Source organism: Ascaphus truei, chromosome 14 (assembly GCF_040206685.1).
Source record: "Ascaphus truei isolate aAscTru1 chromosome 14, aAscTru1.hap1, whole genome shotgun sequence".
Classification (NCBI taxonomy): Eukaryota; Metazoa; Chordata; class Amphibia; order Anura; family Ascaphidae; genus Ascaphus; species Ascaphus truei.
Genome location: NC_134496.1, coordinates 39447125 through 39468046, shown reverse-complemented (window position 1 = coordinate 39468046; position 20922 = coordinate 39447125). Strand labels below are relative to the sequence as shown.

The following is a 20922-nucleotide window of genomic DNA, read 5'->3' as shown; positions in this document are numbered from 1 at the left end:
GTGATTAATTGTATTTTCTAACAACATCAAATACTAGAATTTTGATCTTGAAAAGGCAATTTTCTTGTAAGAAACCAAGTTCACATTATTCATTTAAATGCAAGGAGTTTCATAACTTATAATGAGTGAAAGTATATCTAAGTTTGAACTGTTTCATTGTGGTTCTGCTAAGCAAGACCGATAAGCTACCAGAGATATCACCTGGCAACACAATATACACAACACAAGAAACACAAAGGAAATAGGCCTTCAATGGAAATATTTGACTCAACAACACGATAGACAGGACAAACCAGATATGTCCAAAGGGAGGAAAATGCCTCAAAGAGACTTCTAAAGTCTTACACTGTACTTCAACAGGGAAAAGTAAGCATGGAAATGAACATAGTGGGAGATGAAGACATAGACCATTGCGTCCTCCCTACTGAGCAATTGCCACCAATTGGAATGAAAAAATGTGGCCCCCGCTCTGCATCTCCTGGCAGTTATGGTAAGTACTTTCTTGGTGTTAAGACGAAGCTTGTTAGCAAAGATATTTGAAACGTCCGTTGAGCTTTGCGAACCAAATTGCCCTTTTGTGTGTCGCTAACATTTCGCAAATGACCAGTTTTAAAACAATTTATGATAGAAACAAAAGACGATTGTTTTGTATTGACAGTTATGTGCAAGTATTGTCAACTTTGTTAAAATATAGTCACAAAAAGAATAAAATACAATTTGTCTCCTGAAACAAACATTGGAAGGATATACATTTTGTGATTCATTTGGAAATTAATAACTGGCAAACTCTGATTATTGAGAAAAGAAATCACTATACTACAATGTCTAGATGACTTTATCTTCCTCTGACTTCCTCAGTCTAGGAAATAATGGCGAGTTTTATATATATTCCACAACTGGAACAATCTACCGGAGACTCGCACAGCCGCCACCAGTCTAAATTCTTTCAGAACTAAAGCTGTCTTTCATTTTAATCTGCTCTGTAAATGTTACATACGCCTATACTATATATTATCCCTAACTGTGCATGCAATGTCTTGTAAATAATGTATAACGCTTAATGTAACTGTGTATTTGTAACCATGTATTTGTCAACATACCTCTATGCCCAGGACATACTTGAAAACGTGAGGTAACTCTCAATGTATTACTTCCTGGTAAAACATTTTATAAATATATAAATATATATATATATATATATATATATATATATATATATATATAAATGTAAATACAACTGTATGCTCATCTGCATGTCTTAGGCAGGTCTGCAACCCCGCCTTTCACCATTATCACCCAGCGCACAGCACTTCCACTGCAGCAAGGGATTCTGGGAAATGACATGCCACAGTGCCACTTTTTGCTTCAAAAACCATTTTTAACATGGTTCCCTATAGGCTTAAGCTTGCTGCATGGTCACAGCTTTGAGCACAGCCAGGGTTAAGGTGCATAGCCAGAAAACCCACCCACAGACAGCTTTTTTTTTTTTTTTTTCCTCCCGAGAGAGTACACCCTCTCGCTCATCGGATCCCAGTCCACTTCAGTGGATAGGGAGCTTGCCCTTGGACTGTCCAACCGAAGTCAGACCCGCCCTCAGTGCCCAGTTTCCCTGAAGGTTTCAGCCCGAAAGCCTAGATCTCCAGGGACATTGATGCCTTCCTCCGTTAGGATTCAGGACATCCGTCTCTTCCTCCCTCTGGCCCGAGGCCCGCAAGGGAGTTCGCATCATCTCCCCTCTTTCGAGGGTTGTGCGGGTGCTCCCCAGCCCCGAAGGGCTGGTTGTTCGAATGCCATCCCCCCTTAGCCCGAAGGCTCAGGGGTTCTGTGGTCCGGGGTCTGGACACCTCCTCTCAACGAGCTAGAGGGCCAAATGCTTGTCACAGACCTTTCCTACTGAAACCCCAGATAGGATAGTACTGCATTTGGTCATAGCTGTGCAGGTCGAGAGGAGCACTCATATCACCTTGATCTTAGCCAAAAGGCTGAGAAGCGATCCACCCACAGACAGCTTTTTTTTTTTTTTTTTCCTCACGAGAGGGTACACCCTCTCGCTCATCGGATCCCAGTCCACTTCAGTGGATAGGGAGCTTGCCCTTGGACTGTCTAACCGAAGTCAGACCCGCCCTCGGTGCCCAGTTTCCCTGGAGGTTTCAGCCCGAAAGCCTAGGTCTCCAGGGACATTGATGCCTTCCTCCGTTAGGATTCAGGAGATCCGTCTCTTCCTCCCTCTGGCCCGAGGCCCGCAAGGGAGTTCACATCATATCCCCTCTTTCGAGGGTTGTGCGGGTGCACCCCAGCCCCGAAGGGCTGGTTGTTCGAATGCCATCCCCCCTTAGCCCGAAGGCTCAGGGGTTCTGTGGTCCTGGGCCTGGACACCACCTCTCAACAAGCTAGAGGGCCAAATGCTTGCCACAGACCTTTCCTACTGGAGCCCATGTAGGATAGTACTGCATCTGGTCATAGCTGTGCAGGTCGAGAGGAGCACTCATCTCGCTTGATCTTAGCCAAAAGGCCGAGAAGCGATCATCCACCCACAGACAGCTATTTCAACCTTAATGGGTCTCATCAGTGTGGGGTTGGTTAACTGGGTATGAACAGAAGCTAAAGGATGGGGTTTACCATACTGAGTTAAGTTATGGTGAGTAAAAAAAAGTGACAAAAAACCCTCCACAGCAAAGCAAATATGCAAATGTAAATACAACTGTATGCTCATCTGCATGTCTTAGGCAGGTCTGCAACCCCGCCTTTCACCATTATCACCCAGCACACACACACACACACACACATATATATATAAGATTTTTTAGATTATCCATGATCAGTGCTACATTGACAGGTAGCAGGTGAACTCAGATGTTTTTTGACTAATATATTTGCTTGCAGAAAGTACAATCGACTAAAAAATTATGGTTAAAATCAGGCAGTAGACAAAGTTCGGATTAAACCATTTCCTGATTCTCAGTTAAAAGTTCCCCTGTGTTTTTACTTGTAATCATTTCTATCAAGGGATCAGCAAGTCAAGTGAGTTCTTTATTTCTTTAGTGTCATTGCTAAGCTGTTGTACACACATCCATGTCACTGCTGCTTGCTCAGTTTGCCCTGTCACTAATATTGCACTCGCCTTAATAGACTGATGAAAACTTTTCTTGTTACATTGTGAAATTATCATCCATGAAAACCAAGTACCATTTTTTGTACTCTGCAGTATTACATTATATTTCTTTTTAATAGATGGCTTAGGTTTGATAAATATGAAGATCAATGTTATTTTATAAGAAATATATGGAAAGGATTTGTGATTCCATATTTTATGAATATCTTTAGTCCAATAATTTATAATCATCTTAAAAAAGGGTAGAGAGTAGCGATGGGTGAATTTTGTACCTGCTGCGGATCGTCCGGTTCCTTTGGTCTGCGGATTTCAGCGGATCAATCTCAAAAAGGGCGATTTGAGTTTGGCGTATTTTTTATTATTATTACCCATACACTCCGCGGATTCAGCATTCCAACAGAGTTCTGAGTCCGCCGTTTGGATTCTACAAATCCGTCCACGGGTTGTATCCAATAGCGGATTTTGATTAATCCACATGGATTAAAGCCGACCCAAATCGGATTTTACACCCCAAAACGGATTTTGGAGAGAAATGTGAGAAAATCTGGGGAACGGATTTGGCCGGAATCGCCCGTCTCTAGTGGTGAGTTGATACCCGTCAAGGCAATAACAAATAAAAAAGAGAATATATTTGTACACAGTAAACTACAATGCATTATTAAATTGCAGTTAGTAATATTTTTTCTAAATAGAAACTTATGCACCTAAAAAACTTTATTTTGTATAATAATAACTTTATTTATATAGCGCTTTTCTCCCAATGGGCTCCAAAGCCATTTACAGTTACTAAAAGGGAAAAAAAGAGAACAAAAGTAAGGATATACCCGATACTGAACACAAGGACAGATACAATAAAGGATGGGACGGTACTGTAGTTATGGGAGGCAGACTTCCAAAGGGTGAGAGCATCGTGGCTTAAAGCTCGGGCCCCAAAGGAAGTCAGGGAGATTCTGAGAACTGTTAGGGGTCCTTCATCTGCAGATGGTAGTTAGCGAATTAGAGTGTAGGGAACTAGAAGCTCTTTCAGATAGCTGGGACCTTGCTCATGTCGTGCTATTATATATAAGCAGCACAGCTCCAAAAGTTTAAACAAGAATTCAAATGATGTAAAGCGTATGAGACTTCAGTAATATTTTGGCATTAGTAATTTATTGGTTCCTACTACTAATAAGTATCTGGATTAACTCTCCTAGCATTTGATTGTAGATTGATCTGATACATTTCCTAATAATGTGACTATAAACTAACCATAATTCTAAGAATGATTTTGCCCTTGTTATAAATTGGTGCATTGATTTGTAGTAATGGCCACATGGAGTTCACGTTACATTAAGACAGGTGACCTGTAAAGTGATACAGAACCATATGGTTCAGATTCCATGTTTCATTTCAGGAACAAACGATAGGTGCAGATATGGTATGATAAGAATATCAATTATAGTTTGCATTGAAGTCTTGGGGCATTTCACTTAGCCGTGTGTCAGAGCCTCATTTGCAGTGGATGAAGAATGTCATGTTATCTTTCTGTAAATTGCCCAGTATACATAATATGCATTACAGAAATGAGATTTTAGTGATGTTGGATCAGTGAGAATTTATTTGTGAACACAAATAAAGTCTTAAAAAAAAAAAGGGGTTTATGTTAATATCTTTGTGTGTATCAATGCCTGGTACCTATACAGAGCTGCCCTTTATGTGACAGTGTCAGCTGGATCCATCTTTATTTTCTCTCTCTTTTCATAATCTAATCCTCAACTCAAACATGCAATCAGTGCCCTCTTCGCCCCCTGCATACCAAGAAACCTGATTGCTACAGCTCTCCCAGTGCAATCCGTTTAGCAATGCAGCTCGTAATGAATATGTACATTTTGAAGACCTTACCGAGAAGGGTCACAGGCAATCAACCTTGAATTCAATTACGTGAGTCAAGGTTAATGACTCTGCGCAGTGGTCAGAGGCACTGAGAATGCTGCAGATTAAATCAGCCTGTCAGAACTGACAATGTCGAAGGGACTGAATTACTTGTGTGAGAAACAGGGAATCGCGTGCAGATAAAAGGGTGTCAGTCTTCCACCAAGATTACATGAAGTTCTTAGTGGCAAATCTGATTGTGAACTTCTCCTAGTCCTATAATATGATTAGTCTACATAAAGACCTGCCTAGATCGCAGTGTGAAGGCTACTAATAGGTCTTGCTAAACGCAGTAAATAGTGTAAATCGGTAGCACCCCAAATAAAATAAATATGTTTATTTAATGCAGCAAAACGGGAAAAATCCTATATGGTTTTGAAAAATAAATCAGTGCTGTAGTATTAGATAATACTGTCTGCATTTTTTTAAACTCCTAATGCCATATGTAATGTTTTTTTTAATGTACTAATCATCCTTTCATTGCTAAAGCAACCATTTAAAAAGTCATCCACTTCCTCTTTTGAAAAAGGCTCACACACACCTTTTTGAGCTCTGCCCTTTGGCAGCAATGTATCGCAAACAGATTTGTTGCTGTATTCCAAACAGCAGGCTCTCTATTACTTGAAAGCTGTAACAATAATGCGCTAGACTTCGTAATATAATGTTACATATTAGCGAAAGCATGACACAGACTGCAGCACAAAGTCAGAAGGCAGACATTTCGGTAGGCATGTAATCAGGATTTTGACAGATTTACAACAGGAGCACCAAACAATTGCCAGCTTAATTATACATTATACCATGCTTTACATACAAAAATAAGAAAATAATAAAAGGGGGGAAGTAGTAGTACTGCTTTAACAGAGATTGAGTCATTAAATACAACTAACATTTTGCTCCTATTGGGGACATCCTGCTTCAGTTTGCCAGGTACCTGAAACTTCCCAAATTCCTTCAACAAAACACACTGTAGCTCTATTAGGCATATATTTTTCCATACATAAGGAGACACCTGAGATGTATTCTCCTCACACAGGAAAGAAGGGTATTCTAACTCATGTAGAAACTAGATCCAAGGCCAGTCTGAGACACCATACCTGTTTCCCCAGGTTATCCACGTTCTTGGTGGCAACACCTTTTAAAAGCCGCACGTATTACGGCGAAAAGCGTATTTTGATAGAATTAAATGGGATTTTCTTGATAGAACAATGCAAGAGTTTGTTTTTTCCGGTCCATTTTTAAAGGGGGTCCAGGCCTTATATGATGCCCCTAAAAGGAATGAAGATGGGGCACACGGATTTCCAAAATAAAGAGATTTATTAAAGCATACACAACGTTTCGATCCTAAGGTCTTTGTCAAGTGCAAAAAGTGGCTTATATGATACCCCAACAGCTTTTTTTTTTTTAAATGCCAGGCGGGAGTTAAACCAAATTAAAATCAGCAATGGCACTAGGCAGGGTTGACCATTATCTCCTCTGCTTTTTGCGTTAACAATTGAGCCGCTTGCAATTCAAATTAGGAAGAACCCTAATATACAGGGCATTAAGATAGGCCAGGAAAATGTCAAATTATCTTTGCTTGCAGATGATATTATTATGACAATCTCTAATCCCCCGACTTCTCTTCCCAATTTACAAGAAGAGCTTTTTGGGTTTGGCTTGCTTTCGGGCTATAAAATCAATTCGGCCAAGTCAGAGGCACTAAATTTAACTTGATCAGATATTGAAGTAAAAATAATCAAATTAAATTTCAATTACCATTGGAATTCTGTAAGATTGAAATATTTAGAGATCTTTCTCACAAAAAACTACCAAATATATAATTACCCAGAGCTTTTCACAATAATTAAATGGGAACCTTTTACTGTGGAATGCTCACCAAATTTCCTGGATGGGCCGCATTGTATCAGTTAAGATGAATGTTCTCCCGAAACTGCTTTATTGTTTTCAGACACTACCGGTCGCCATCCTGATCAAATATATAAGGGATTTACAGAATAAGATTATGCAGTTCATTTGGGGTAACAAAAGACCAAGAGTTGCGAGATCAGTCATGCTCTCACGCAGAGAAAGAGGAGGTCTGGTGGTCCCTGACATTAAGAAGTATTATTTAGCCTCCCATTTGAAACAGATATTTTTTTGGCATTCTCAGAAAAATCAATATAGGTGGGTAGATTTAGAAAATATATTTAATAACCCCGCGGCACTCCCGGCTCTTTAGTGGAATAATAAGTCAACAAAATGTTCTAGACTAGACCTATTTGATTGGTAATAAAATTTTCTCTTAAAATTTGGCACAGGGTCAAAACTCATTATCAATTATTTTCATTATTTTTATTCGAGATGTATCCCTATTTTTGACAACCCTGACTTTGGTCCGGGTTGGTTTACCGGTACTTTTGATCTATGGAAGGCTAAATATGTTAGAGATGTGGGGGATATGCTATTGAATGGTAAATTGTTAAACTACATTATCATGGGTGCTGAGGTGTTCAGATTTTTACAAGTTTGACATTATTTTAGGCAGTTGTCCCGGGGGGGGGGGGGGGGGGGGGTTCATTCCCAGATTGTTCTGTATTTAAAGAATTATGTAGAAAAAGAAACTATCAGTTGGGTCTCATCTCAACATTGTATCAGGTTCTTATTTTGTGGGAGTTTAACACAGTTTAGCTCCCTGCACCCACCGTTCTATGGATCAATGAGCCCACGATTTTCAGGCAGAGATTTCATGGGAAGATTGGCAAGATATTTGGGTCAATGCAACGAATATATCAATATGTACAATATCTAAACAGAATATCTACAAAGTTATTTTCAGATGGTATCTGGCTCCTCATAGGTCGAGACAGATTTATCAAGGGGCCACGAATCTTTGCTGGAGAGGATGTGGTGGTGTCGGGGATATGGCCCATATTTGGTGGTTCTGCTCAAAAATACAGAGATTTGGGGGATTAGTGCAGAATCTGTTATGAGAGACAATTGGGATAAGAATCCCTCTAGGCACGCTTATAATGGTTCTGGGAAAGCCTCTAGATAATCTAAATCAAAACATATCTAAATTATTGTTACACATTCTGACTACGGCGAGACGTGCTGTCGCAGGGGCCTGGAAAAAGTCCCAACCCTCCAGGAGAGAGATTATTTTGAGAGTAAATGAGGTGCAATCTATGGAAAGACTAACAGCCTATGTGAGAAGTAACCCAAGAAAATGTCAAAAAGTCTGGAAGCCCTGGTACTCTAGGGGGAATATGTGAATCTCTGAATCAATGTGGATTGTCACGGCTTCCCAGGAACATTTTTTTCAGCCTTTTGGTATACTTTCCATTCATAACATTGATAGCAGTAGTAAATATGGTCTTATGTCTTTGAGATGCAGAGGGAGGATATCTGAGCTGGAAGGCACTTCCCGCATAGCCCTGCTTAGTAAATATGGTCGGTATATACACTACAGTGCATGCTTTGCTTTCCAGTATATATTCAGAACACTTGTCAAACATCTATTTATATTTGCATTTGTTGTGGTCATTTTCTCTTAGGGTCACACACGGCACATTTTCACTGCTGCCAAAACTTTTTCATGTGTTTTATTTTTCCGAAGCTGAATTGTAATTTGTAGGAGATGTGCCCATTATTTTGGCCTCATTGTGCCCTTTTAAATTCACATTCTGTAATCCACATTTTTAAGTGCAGGTAAAACGATGCTGATTTCTGAATGATCCCTCCAGTGCTAATCTTGCTTACCGGATGGCCCTCTGAGGTTTTCCAATGGAGGATATCTGAGATGTTTTTTCTTGCATTCCCAAACCACAAATCCTCTTCACCTTCCCACTCTCCTCATTCAGAAATTGCTTTCATTGCTGTTCTCCCCAGCTGTGTCTTCTTTTGGTCTGCAGGCTCATGTGCAGAAACATTTATGTTGTTCCACTAAAGGGCAACACAACCTGTAATGAATACCAGGAAGAATCATAGGAACTCTTTTGATCTTTGAGATCAACTTTATACCCTAGGACAGGGGTTCCCAACTCCATCCTCAAGACCCCCCCACAGGTTAGGTTTTAAGGATATCCCAGCTTTAGCACAGGTGGCTCAATCAGAGGCTCAGTCAAAGACTTAGGGGGTGTGGGAACCCCTAAGGGCTCGTGAGGTAGTGATCCCCTAAGGCAGGGGTGGGGAACTCCAGCCCTCAAGGTCCACCATCAGGTCAAGTTTCCAGGATATCCCTGCTTCAGGACCACTGATTGAGCCAACTGTGCTGAAGCATGGATATCTTGAAAACCTGACCTGTTGGGGTGGTGGTGGTGGTGGGGGGGGGGGGGTAAGAATAATTCAATTGGACAATCAAACCAGTTACAATAAGTTAAAATAAAATTGGCTAACAGAAAGTGTTTCCTCTGATTTATATGTGTATTATCCCTACACTTATAGGTCATTTTAGTGTTATCTTTATGATTAGTCTTAGGTTAAAATACTGTAACTTCCAATGGCCCAACACCAGTTTTCTTCATAAATTAAATGATAGTGTACAGAGATTTCAAAATCTCACAGGTCCCTTCTACATTAGATGTTTCACAACATTTTACTGTGTTAGCCCATTGAGAAGTATCACAACCTAAGGCCTGCGCTTATAGTGGCATCGATGGTGCGCGCAAGCGCGGTGCGAACAACAAACCTCTTCTCTACGAGGCCGCCCATAGAGCGCACAAGCGATGAAGCGCAACTTCGTTCGCGATTCTGGGGAAGACAAAAATGTTGTCTTTGGCGCGCGACAGCCTGGTCACGTGCGCGGTTCAGCCAATGAGGACGAACCACTCACGGGACGTCACGGCCACACCTCCGCCACACCGCGAAGCGCGAACCCAAAGAGCAGAAATCGCTAGAGCGACAGGCGCGTTGCGCCACGCGCTCCACCGCATGCGCGCCCCCACTATAAATGCGGCCCAAGACAAATACTTCTTCAGGACAAATACGGCGAATAGAACTTTGAACCCTGTCACTATCCTTATGCTATGTTCCTTTATCTAGCTAGTTTCACTTGACTCGATGGCCTGCTTAGATATCTTGTGTTGCTATTGAGCAACACCAGGGAGTTTGCAGAGCTTTTTCTGGACCTTTTCTGCAGGTGACAAGCCATCATCCTGCTTATGAAAAGTATTAACTGATCATTGAGGGAGACTGTGAACTTGGTAGCAAATACACATTGCCATTCTTTAGGTGCATTTAAGGACAGTGTTAAATCCCCGCACAGCTGCTTATTGAGCAGAAACTTACCATATTCATGGAGGTACTCACTTGTTTTTACGTACATAATGGATTTCAATTATTATTAATTGAAGATACAGGTGCTGAGGTTTCCTTTCACCATCCCTCTTCATTACGAGAGGAACCTGCCTAATCAAAGGTTTCATGTAACAGGTTGACTTGTAATTGTAGGTGTTAAATATTTCAGCCAACAGCTTCATGTGAATAAAAAGATAGAATGTAATGGCTTCTTGTTGGTACTTACAGTTGTCAGGAACGGAAAGGGGAGTGTTCTAGCAGCCGTGAGTTTGTCCTTGTAAAGCCGCACGGTTTGGCATAGTCATAGGTCACAGACAACCAGCCGTATTCTCTATTGCAAATCGTATAGTTTAAAATGCGGCTAGAGAAACAGATTGCACTTTGTTTTGAAGTGGAATGAGGGTGAGAGAGGGAGAGAAAGGGGGAAGGGGAGAAAGAGGGAGAGAGAAGGGGAGAGAGAGGAAGGGGAGAGAGAGGGTGAGAGAGGGAGGGGGGAGAGAGGGGGAGAAGGAGAAAAAGGGAGAGGAGAGAGAGGGGGAGAAGGAGAAAATGGGAGAGGAGAGAGGGAGGTGGAGGTAGAGGGATGGAGGGGGAGAAGGGAATTTAAGCCTTTTTGGTTGTTCCGCATGGATTTGCAGAGCCAGAATAAAACTGCTTCTGAAAAAGCCTTCTCCGGACAGTTTGGACATTTCGAGAAGGGCTTACAGAATTCCGAACCCTGCAAATTCGAGTTGGAAGGGCTCTTTCTGCACAACTTGCAGTTACTAGAACATGCCCCAAAGAGTTTCATCTGCAATACTAGGGTTCACCACCACAGGTCAAATGTAAGGTTTGTCGTAGAGCGTTAATTTGCCCTACCAGAGTCTGCCACTATGACCATCTATCAGGGGTCAGCAGAAGCTATACCTGCAAGAATTGGACACTCTGGCTTCCGCTCAATGGACTATAGCTTTATAAGGAACAGCACCGGCATAGTTCAGTTGGTTGATCAAGAGTAGCTCTCCTTGTGAGGACCTCTGCCCAGTCTCCCTCTTCAGTTTGAGTGAAGCTTGTTTTTCTGTGTTACAATCCTGTTACCTGCATCTGGCTTGGTCCTATTATTATTGTTTATTTGTAAAACGCAAACATATACCATAGCACGGTACGATGAGGTACAGAGATTTGATAATGACATAAACAGAGTTACACCTACTGTCATATTGGGGGACTTTAACATACCTGTTGACAATCCCACTGACACCTCAGCTGTGCAACTTATCTCTTTAACCTCCTCCTATGGTCTCTCCCATTCGATCACCTCTCCTACTCACTGCAATGGCCACTCCCTTGACCTGCTTTACCCCCCCCCCCTTCTGCTCTGTCTCTAACCTCTCTAACTTGCCATTTCCTCTCTCTGATCATCACCTCCTAACTTCTAGCCTCACTTCCCCCTATGCACCGTCCACAGCACCTACCTCCACATGTACATACAGAAACCTACATACCCTAAACCCCTTCCAATTTTCAACATCTCTTTAAACTCTCATCTCCCACTTCTACAACAAATACTCTCCTTCATTGTCTGTGAGGATCGGGCGCAGGCGTCGCCCCCCGAGATGGCAGCATCAGCAGCAGACACTGCTCCAGAGTTTGACACTAACTGACTGATGCTGCTCTTCGTCAGTGCCTGCTGTGCTGAGCTCCCTCAGCAACGAATCAGGGGGCTGATTCTTGCAGCAGCTTCTGCTGCTGTACTCCTCAGCTATTGGCTTCTCTCCCTTTATATGCTCAGCTATTGCTGCTGCAATTTGGCTGAGCATAGATATCATTTACTTGTGACGACGTGCTGGTCACAAGCACTTTATATTGCCTGTCCTGTCTCGCCTGCTTCGCTGTGTCTTTTCTTGCAGTTCAACCTAACCTTGGCTTTTCCTTACAACAATCCTGAATCTCTCCAAACCTCGACTATGGCTAGTGACCCCAACGATCCATACCTTCTCCTATCCTCGACCACGGCAAGTTATACTACAATCCTCCCTTCTCCAACCCTGACCCAGCTACCCATGACTACGACTCTGCATTCCGGACGCAATCTCGCTGCTTCAGGTCGGTGTTTCTATATCCCCACCTCGGCCTTGTGGTCCAGTCCAGTTTGTTGCGGGCACCCGTTACACTGTCAATAATACCACAATCTACTCAACATCTCAAGCCCGCTGTCTAGTAGTCATGTTTGACTCTGATCTCCCTTTATTCCTCACATTCAGACCCTCACAAAGTTATGCCGTCTCCACCTATGAAATATCACCAAGATACGCCCTTGTCTCACTCCTGATGCTACTAAAACTCGAATCCACTCTCATTATGTCCCGCCTCGATTACTGCAACCTTCTCTTCATTGGCATTCCCCTTGTTCACCTCTCTCAACTCCAATACATTAACAATGCTGCTGCCAGACTCGTCTACCTCACTCACCGCTCCATTTCTACTGCTCCACTACGCATATCCCTGCACTGACTTCCCATAGCCCCCAGAATTACATTTAAAACCTTAGTAATGATTTACAAAAGTCTCATCAACCCCCTTACATCTCAGCACTCATCCACAAATACATAGCTACACGCCCCCCTACGTTCTGCCCACGACATCCACCTTTCCTCCCACCTTAGTACCTCCTCTCACTTCCACCTGGAAGACTTCTCCTGTGCTGCCCCCTCTCTCTGGAATTCCCTACCACACATCATCAGATTATCCCCCAGCTTCCAGATGTTTAAAAACTCCCTGGAAACTCATCTTTTCAAGGAAGCCGACTTGCCATACCTCTAACATTCAACGCCTCATCTCCTCCAACTCCATTTGGACCAGCTGTGTGGCTGGACTAATCTCCCCCCCCCCCCATGTAACATCCACCCCTCCCCCCAAAAAAACCTTAAAGGCTTCAGGTGTCAGACTGGGCCATATTCTAACCTGAGCCACACCTTATCCTAAAATAAGCAGCCACTTTACCTTGTTGCTTCAACATTGTCTCTCATTCCCTGCAGATTGCAAGCTCTCCTGGGCAGGGCCCTCATTACCTCTTTGTATCTATTTGGAGATGTTTGTCCTCCCCTGTATGTAACTACTTGTTTTTGTAATATACATAACTCTGTATAACCATTGTACCGCTCTGCGGAATATGTTGGCGCTTCACAAATAAACGATAATAATAATACACACTAATAAGTACCAAACATGCACACACAGATACATAGAGGTAATGAGGGCTCTGCTCGTGAGAGCTTACAGTCTAGAGGGAATAAGGGACAATGGTGAAACAAAAGGTAAAGTGGCTGCTCATTGTAGGATGGAGTATGGTCAATCCAGACAGCTGTTAAAGGGGGGGGGGGGGAGTTACATAGCGTGGAGATTGGTCCAGCCACACAGCTGGTCTCAATAGGGTTGGAGGATGGGAGAGAGGAGTTTAATTTTAGAGTATGTCAGATAGGTGTCCTTGAAGAGGTGATTTTTCAGGGAGTTTTTAAATGTCTGAATGCTGGGGGAGAGTCTGATGGTACATAGTAGGGAAATCCAGAGAGAGGGGGCAGCATGGGAGAAAATCTTGTAGGTGGGAGGGAGATGAGATAATAAAACAGGAGGAAAGGCGGATGTCGTGGGCAGAATATAGGGGAATTTAGGGATATATTTGGGGGGAGGGCTGAGATGTTAAGGGGGGCTTAAATGTTATTCTAGAGGACATGGGAAGCCAGTGTAGGGATTTGCATAGTGGAGCAGTGATGAGGTAGGTGAGTGTGGCAGCAACATGATGGATGGATTGGAGTTGGGACAGGCAGACAAGTGGAATGCCAAATAGGAGAAGGTTGCAGTAGTCAAGGCGGGACAGGATGAATGTGTGAATTAGGATTTTCGTTGCATCATGTGTGAGAAAGGGGCGTGTTTGGCAATATTTCGCAGGTTGAGGCGGCAAGATTTTGTAACCGACTGAATATCAGAATGGGAGATTTGGTTGCTGCTGTCTCGCCACGACCAAGTCCCCGTTCTGCTGCCAGATGCTTCTATGCGAAGGTACGTTTTAGGGTGGGGAGTTCATTTAAGAGGTTTTAGTGATTAGGATAGGGGGTTAACTTTAGGGGTCTTAGCGGTTAAGGGAAGGGTTAATGGTTTTAGGGTAGGGGTTATTGTTCATATTAGGGGTTAGGTTTAGGGTTTTTTGGCGTAAGTGATAGGGTTAGGCACTTTCCTTTGCAGTGAAGTGGCTGGCAACTGAGTGTCCCTGTAGCGAGGTCACTTGCGGCGAAACACCGTTGGAGATTTGGTCACGGTGAAACGGCCTCGACCAAATGTCCTTGACTACCATATGTGAGGAATAAAGGAGAGATCAGTGTCAAAGATGACCATAGACAGCGGGCTTGAGGTGTTATTAGATTGTGGTATTATTGATATTGAGGGAGCGTTTGGGTGTAGGGGTGGCAGTGGAAGGGGAAAAGAGTAGTAGTTCTGTTTTGGACATTTTAAGCTTCAGGTAATGGTGGGATATCCAAGAGGAGATTGCAGAGGGACAGTTGGTGACGCAGGACTGAGTTAGGGTGGTGGTTAGTTTGCCAGAAAGGGAGTGGAGGAGATGTGAGAGAATAGGATCAGGGGAGAAGGTTGAAGGGCGAGGTGATGAGAGGAGTGCAGAGACCTCATCTTGTCACAGGGGAAAATGGGCTGATTGTGGATTAAGGTGTGAAAGGGGAGGTAGGTGTTGCGTGTGGAGCTTGACATGAAGAGATATCATGACTGATTAACCAAATTTTGTCTATGAAGAAGGTGGGAAAGTCTCAGGCCATGAGGACAGAAGGGGGTGCAGCTGTAGCTGGGCAGAGAAGGAAGTTAAAGGTGGCAAATAGGCATTGAGGGGTAGAGGACAAAGTCTGTATGAGTGAAGAAAAGTAGATTTGCTTGGCAAGGGAAAGGGCAATCTTATAGGGTAACAGTATGAATTTATAGTGGAGGAAGTCTGCTTTATAGCGGGATTTCCTCCAGTAATGTTCTGCAGTGCGTGAGTCGGGGGTAAAGTGTGTGCCATAGTTTTGGCTTGGATTCTTTGGGGCGATATGTGGTGGCAGGAGCCATCTTGTCAAAGGCTAATGAGAGTGTACTGTCATAGAGAGAGGTTGCTACTGTAGGTCAGGGTAGGAAAGAATAGAGATGGGAGAGGTTGTAATAATGTAGGAAATTGGAGGGGGTCAAGAGCATGTAGGTTTCTATATGTGTTATGGAGAAGGTAGAGTGAGGCTAAAAATTAGGAGGTGATGATCAGAGAGGGAAGGGCGTCTTAGAGGAGTTAGAGACAGAGCAGAAGTGGGAGTAAACCAGGTCAATGCATTGTAGTGAATAGGAGAGATGGTCCACTGGGAGAGATAATAGGAGGAGGTTAAAGAGATCAGATGGGCAGCTGAAGTGGCATTGGGATTGTCCATTAAGTTCCCGCAACCTGTATCTTCTGGCACAGTCCTGTTGCACTCCAATTCTTGAAACCTGTACGTGGTCCAGTATCGATGCACTCAAATTCTGGTTTCTGGGTTGTTTCCACAAGTTTCTAATCCGGTTTTGTTCCAGCACTAAACATATTTTTTCAATGTACCCCATGAAGTCAAATACAGTATACAAGTGTGGCCGGATGTAGTTCAGGATCTGTGTTACTAGCCTTGGTCATGGTTCATGTGACTAGTTAACCTATTAGGTCCTGGGCGGAGACCTCATAGTGTTGGGTGGATCGGGGTCTCCCTGTCACAACTCAGGTATACATCATTATAGTGTGGTATTGCCTGTCTTGACACTCCTGCCCTCCTGGCTGCTCACTTACTGACTTCTTGCAGCCAACTGTAAAGTTAAGACTCTGGGTTATTTTAATTTGAATATATATATATTTTTAAGAACTTATTTTGGAGGTTTATTTCCACTATCTTAGCCCTCTAGGATGGGACTAACTATGTCTGTCCCCTGCTTGCATTGCCCCCTCAGAGAAGGATTATTTTCTACACTTCTACGTCTCTACAGCAAGACTTATTGTTCTAGAATGTCTATTTCTGTAGAAAATACTCGTCATTTAAATGAGTTCATTCTTTTCAGACATTTAAGGGACAAACATAATTTTCTTAACATCTCCTTCATCCTTGCGTTCTGCCTACCTACTCATTGTGACTCTCCTGATTTAACGTGGCCATTATCTATGATTCATTGGAACAACCATTAAAATTGTTCATAACATGTTATGTGACCACATGCTTTCACCAAAACAACTTTTCATCTAGTATGTTATAAGCTGTTATCTACATGAAATTACACTCTCACTTAGCTGTTCGTACCATCATCCCTAATCATATTGTTTAGACCAAGGTTTCTTAAATATTTCCATATGGCGGACCACTTTAGTGTTAATAATTGTTCGGAGAACCACTGTCCTTACACTTGGCTCTGTTCATGCTCATATGTATATATGGCTAAGATCGAGTGTTGTGTCTCTTTACATCAGTTGATAAATCTATATATTATAGAATTATAACTTTGATTAAAAAAAAAAATACTGACTATGTACAGTATATAAAAATCTGCCTCTTGCAATTAGATTATGCTCAGGCTGAAGGATCTCCTGATGCAGAGGTGATGAACTGCGGAACGTGTAAGGGTTATATTGTTGGAGAGCTGACTGGAGGGCAAAACCGCAAGTCAAATTGAAGCACGAGACTGAAAGTGACGAAAGATGCCAGAGCACCAGCATGGACAGGGAACCAGCTCCCAAGCCACTCGTATACATCAGGACTTTCTTCTCTACCTTGCTGATGATCTTTTTCACATTTGTTAACTTGCGAGTGCAATTAAGCATCTTTTTCATTCCAATATATTGCAAACCTATTACACCATTGTCATCTATTTGTGTCTTGTTTTTTGTGTATTCATTGAGGGGTTCAAGAGAAGATCCTCCAGGTTTTGCCTATTGCCTAGGGGCACTCAATATGTTCTTAATCTTATGCTTTGCACATTTTGTACAAAATTCTACACTACATTATTTTTTCACTTCTTCCTTCTTGCCCTGATAGGACATCCAGAACATTTGATATTTGACTTATTTGTTAGCCAGTGAAGGAGAGAGATGCCTGATATGCATTTTGAAAGTCTTTGGGGACCACAATTTGAGAACCACCAGACTCATCTGAAAAAAGGAGTTGCAATTGATGACATATACTGTATATGACAATAGGGGCAGTTCTGTGGCATCATTTGACTGTCCTGTGATGTCTAGTGACATGGTCATCATGTTCTGAGCCTAAGTAGTGACTGACTGGATGGTGTGTTACCATCCACTTAAAAATAACCAGTGTGGGACCCAAGGGGATATATACAATATGGTTATCTTAAATGTAGCCTCAAACTGTACAGTCAATCACATGCAAGAGAAAATACAGCATTGTTTGACTAATGTTTTCATTTCTCACATGTGAACTCCTTTTACTAAAAGGATGTATTTATTTAGTTTAGACAAATGAAAACATGCATAATATTTATGCCTGCATAAATTGTTCCTTTTGAATATTCTGAGTGTTTTCGAGTGGTAATTAACATCAATTGGTTTCCAAAAAAATTAACCATTCGTGGTGCTGTTAAACAGGAAGCGGTTTCTTCAGTCATTCTAATTAGTGACCCCTGTATAGTTCATTCAGTATCGTTTCTAAATGAAAGAGTCTCCCAATTGCAGTAACAATAAAAGAATTCAGGTTTTGCATGCTTGTTTATTTTGTCTTTTTTCCACGTTTCCTTTCTGCAGTAAGGAAAGTCTTGTAGCGCTTAATGGATTGTGTCAATTGAAGAGACAATGTTTGCAGTGAATTTAGGGAAGTGTGACACTTACGTTCTTGCCTCTGAACTAGCCCTGCATTTCAATTGTATAAAAAAGTATGATTGTTCTGAGGCTTGGGCAGGAAATAAATGTTTCCCCTCCTACAATAAATATTTATTTTATCTGTCAGCTGACTTTGACAGTCTAAACACCAGGAAATCTACATGATGTCCTGTAATTAGGCCGTGCACCCCAAATCATACTGCACTAATTATTTTCTATTTCCCTTGTTAGTGAATTGTACAGTTTGACAGGTGCTGAGACAGGGTGACGGAACCTAATTGATTTGTGGTTGATGGACACTGAAGATGTTGAATGCAGCTGAGATCCTCATCGTTTGTAAAACTTTGCTGCATAAGATAATTCTTATACTGCTTTACTTACTATAATTAAGGAAGATACAAAACAAAGGCATAGCTTTTGAGGCAAGATCTCCAGAGGGAGTTTACTTATAAACTAGAGGAGAAGATTAACTTCTCCTCAATCGACCTTGCAGAGTTGAGAAACTATTTGAGTGGGCAATGACTTAATAAGTTAATAATTCTGAGTATGCATTTTTAATAGTTTAAAGCCTCTTGTATATAAAGACTGCAGACATTGGCACTAGAGTCACTTCCCCTGATGAAGTGCGCATGCGCACGAAACGCGTAGGGTTTTTAGTTCAGGATCTAATACTACGAGCAGAGGCAAACAACGTGGCAGCGCCGATTGTATTGCAGCAAAAGGAAGAGGTGCGTTCCTCCAAGACCCTCCCCCGGAAACGGAGACCCGATCCGGAAGTGAGAGACAGCGTCGGAGTGGTTCTTCCATCAACCTGACGCCGCTGGAGGAAAAGCCAAGACACCCACCAAATGACTGCCATCCGTTGCGCATATACTCCCAAGTTCTTGTGAGTAGGATTCCGGTTTTATACCGACCGGACCAGTTGCCTGCCTTTGTTCCCATTTTATAATTTTTTTTTATTATTGTATTAAATTAGCTCTTTTATTCATTCAGCCTTGCTATATTTGTTTTTGTCTCATATTTGTTGTTTGTATTGTGTGTGTAACGTATGTCTATCTGAGTAGCAGTGTTGCACTGTGATTTTTTTTTTTTGCTTGTATTTCATATACCACGTGACATCTGGCCGTGGATTCATCTACATCCCTAGAAGTACTAGAATTGAAGCTAATCACTGCACTTCAATCCAATTGGACTTTACAGGGACTGTTTTTGGACATTTTAGGTGCCGGTTTGTATTGTTTTTCTTGTGTTCCTACTGACTGTGTTTTGGGTCAGTAATTACCTGGCAGCCTTGCCTTATTATTATAAGGTTATAAGTGTATTTTAAATTTTTTGCACTTTAATAATCATTGTTTAGTTTTTAGCGCTATTTGCACCAACCTTTTTTCCTTTTACTAGAGTCCCATATACTTTCTGAGCTCCACTCCTGATTTCGTAAACCCTCTTTGGATATTAGTGGGGGAATTACTACTTGTGTTGAAGGCTCTCCTGATGCTTTTCCTTGTAGGACGAGTGGGGAGGGAACAGATTCCAGATATTGCAGGAGACTATGGGGATAATTCTACTGAATTCCACCTGATGAAAGGTCCATAGGGAACCTGAAACGTTGTCTTTCCATTGTTCTTGCCTGTCACATTAAATGAAGAACTTATTGAACATTATGAACTTGTGAGTAGAGCTCTCCTTTGTATCTCTGTCTTTGAGGAGACCAGCACTTTGAAGAAATTGTTTGTCTGTGTTGTGTTGGCTGCACAAGCCGGATTCTCCTCACCTGAGGCTGTTTCCCCGCACTTTTGGAATGATAATTCTACTGTACATATGCCAAAGCAGCCAAATGGGGGTCATCCATGGGGATTTTCATCCAAAAACGTTCCAAACAGCCGCTTCGGAGTGTTGTTTCAGAGCGTTACCCCTATTTATTCCCAACAGTTAGATAGAGTCCTATTCTAAGAGCTGGTTTGCTTCAGAGAAGGAGTTAAAAGCACATTGAACAACTTGACCCCATCTTCTCTATAAGCATAAATGCCAGCAATACACTATTAATTTGATAGAAACTCCATGTACTGTAGCATTTTGCAGTAGTTCCACTTAATTAAGTGGTTACTTAGATTCAATTACATTCTGCTGGAAACGGTAGAATTCATTCAATTGCATTGCCTCCTGTCTATTAAGGGTAATGAAAACAGTGTTTACCGCTGTATTGAATAGTCAGAGAACTACAAGCATTTCTAAATTCAGAAAAACAAATGTGTCCTGCCTGCAACAGTGAGAATTTATACAATTAAACTGTTTATATTTTGGGCTTCACAGTAGCAGTTTGAAGGATTAACTGATTGAGAGCACTTCATGAAAATTAGTGTAATTAGATTATTGAACAAAAGAGCTCAAATAATTCTGATATAATGAATGACCTGTTGAAATTACAGACCAATCAATTTGAGTGACTTTTTAAAGGTGGAATTAGTGTATATATGTATGTATGTATGTATGTATATATATATATATATATATATATATATATATATATATATATATATATATTACACACACATATATATATATATATATATATATATATATACATATACACATATATATATATATATATATATATATATATGACCATGCAGCAAGCTTAAGCCTATAGGGAACCATGTTAAAAATGGTTATTGAGGCAAAAAGTGACACTGTGTGCTCATTTGCATGTCATTTCCCAGAATCCCTTGCTGCAGTGGAAGTGCTGTATGCTGGGTGATAATGGGGA

The 20922-nt window shown here is 41.7% G+C and overlaps 1 protein-coding gene across 2 annotated transcripts in view; it reads left to right on the top strand.

Moving 5' to 3' along the window:
• Window positions 1-257: 257 nt before the first annotated feature.
• LOC142465411 (uncharacterized) overlaps window positions 258-20922 on the top strand; it is a 129469-nt gene continuing 108804 nt past the window's right edge. The window contains exon 1 of one of the 2 annotated variants that reach the window (XM_075569372.1): window positions 258-490. In XM_075569372.1, the coding sequence (XP_075425487.1) occupies window positions 373-490 (118 nt within the window). In that variant the 5' untranslated portion in view covers window positions 258-372. The remainder of the gene's footprint in view (window positions 491-20922) is intronic. The other variant, XM_075569371.1, reaches the window with a different exon arrangement.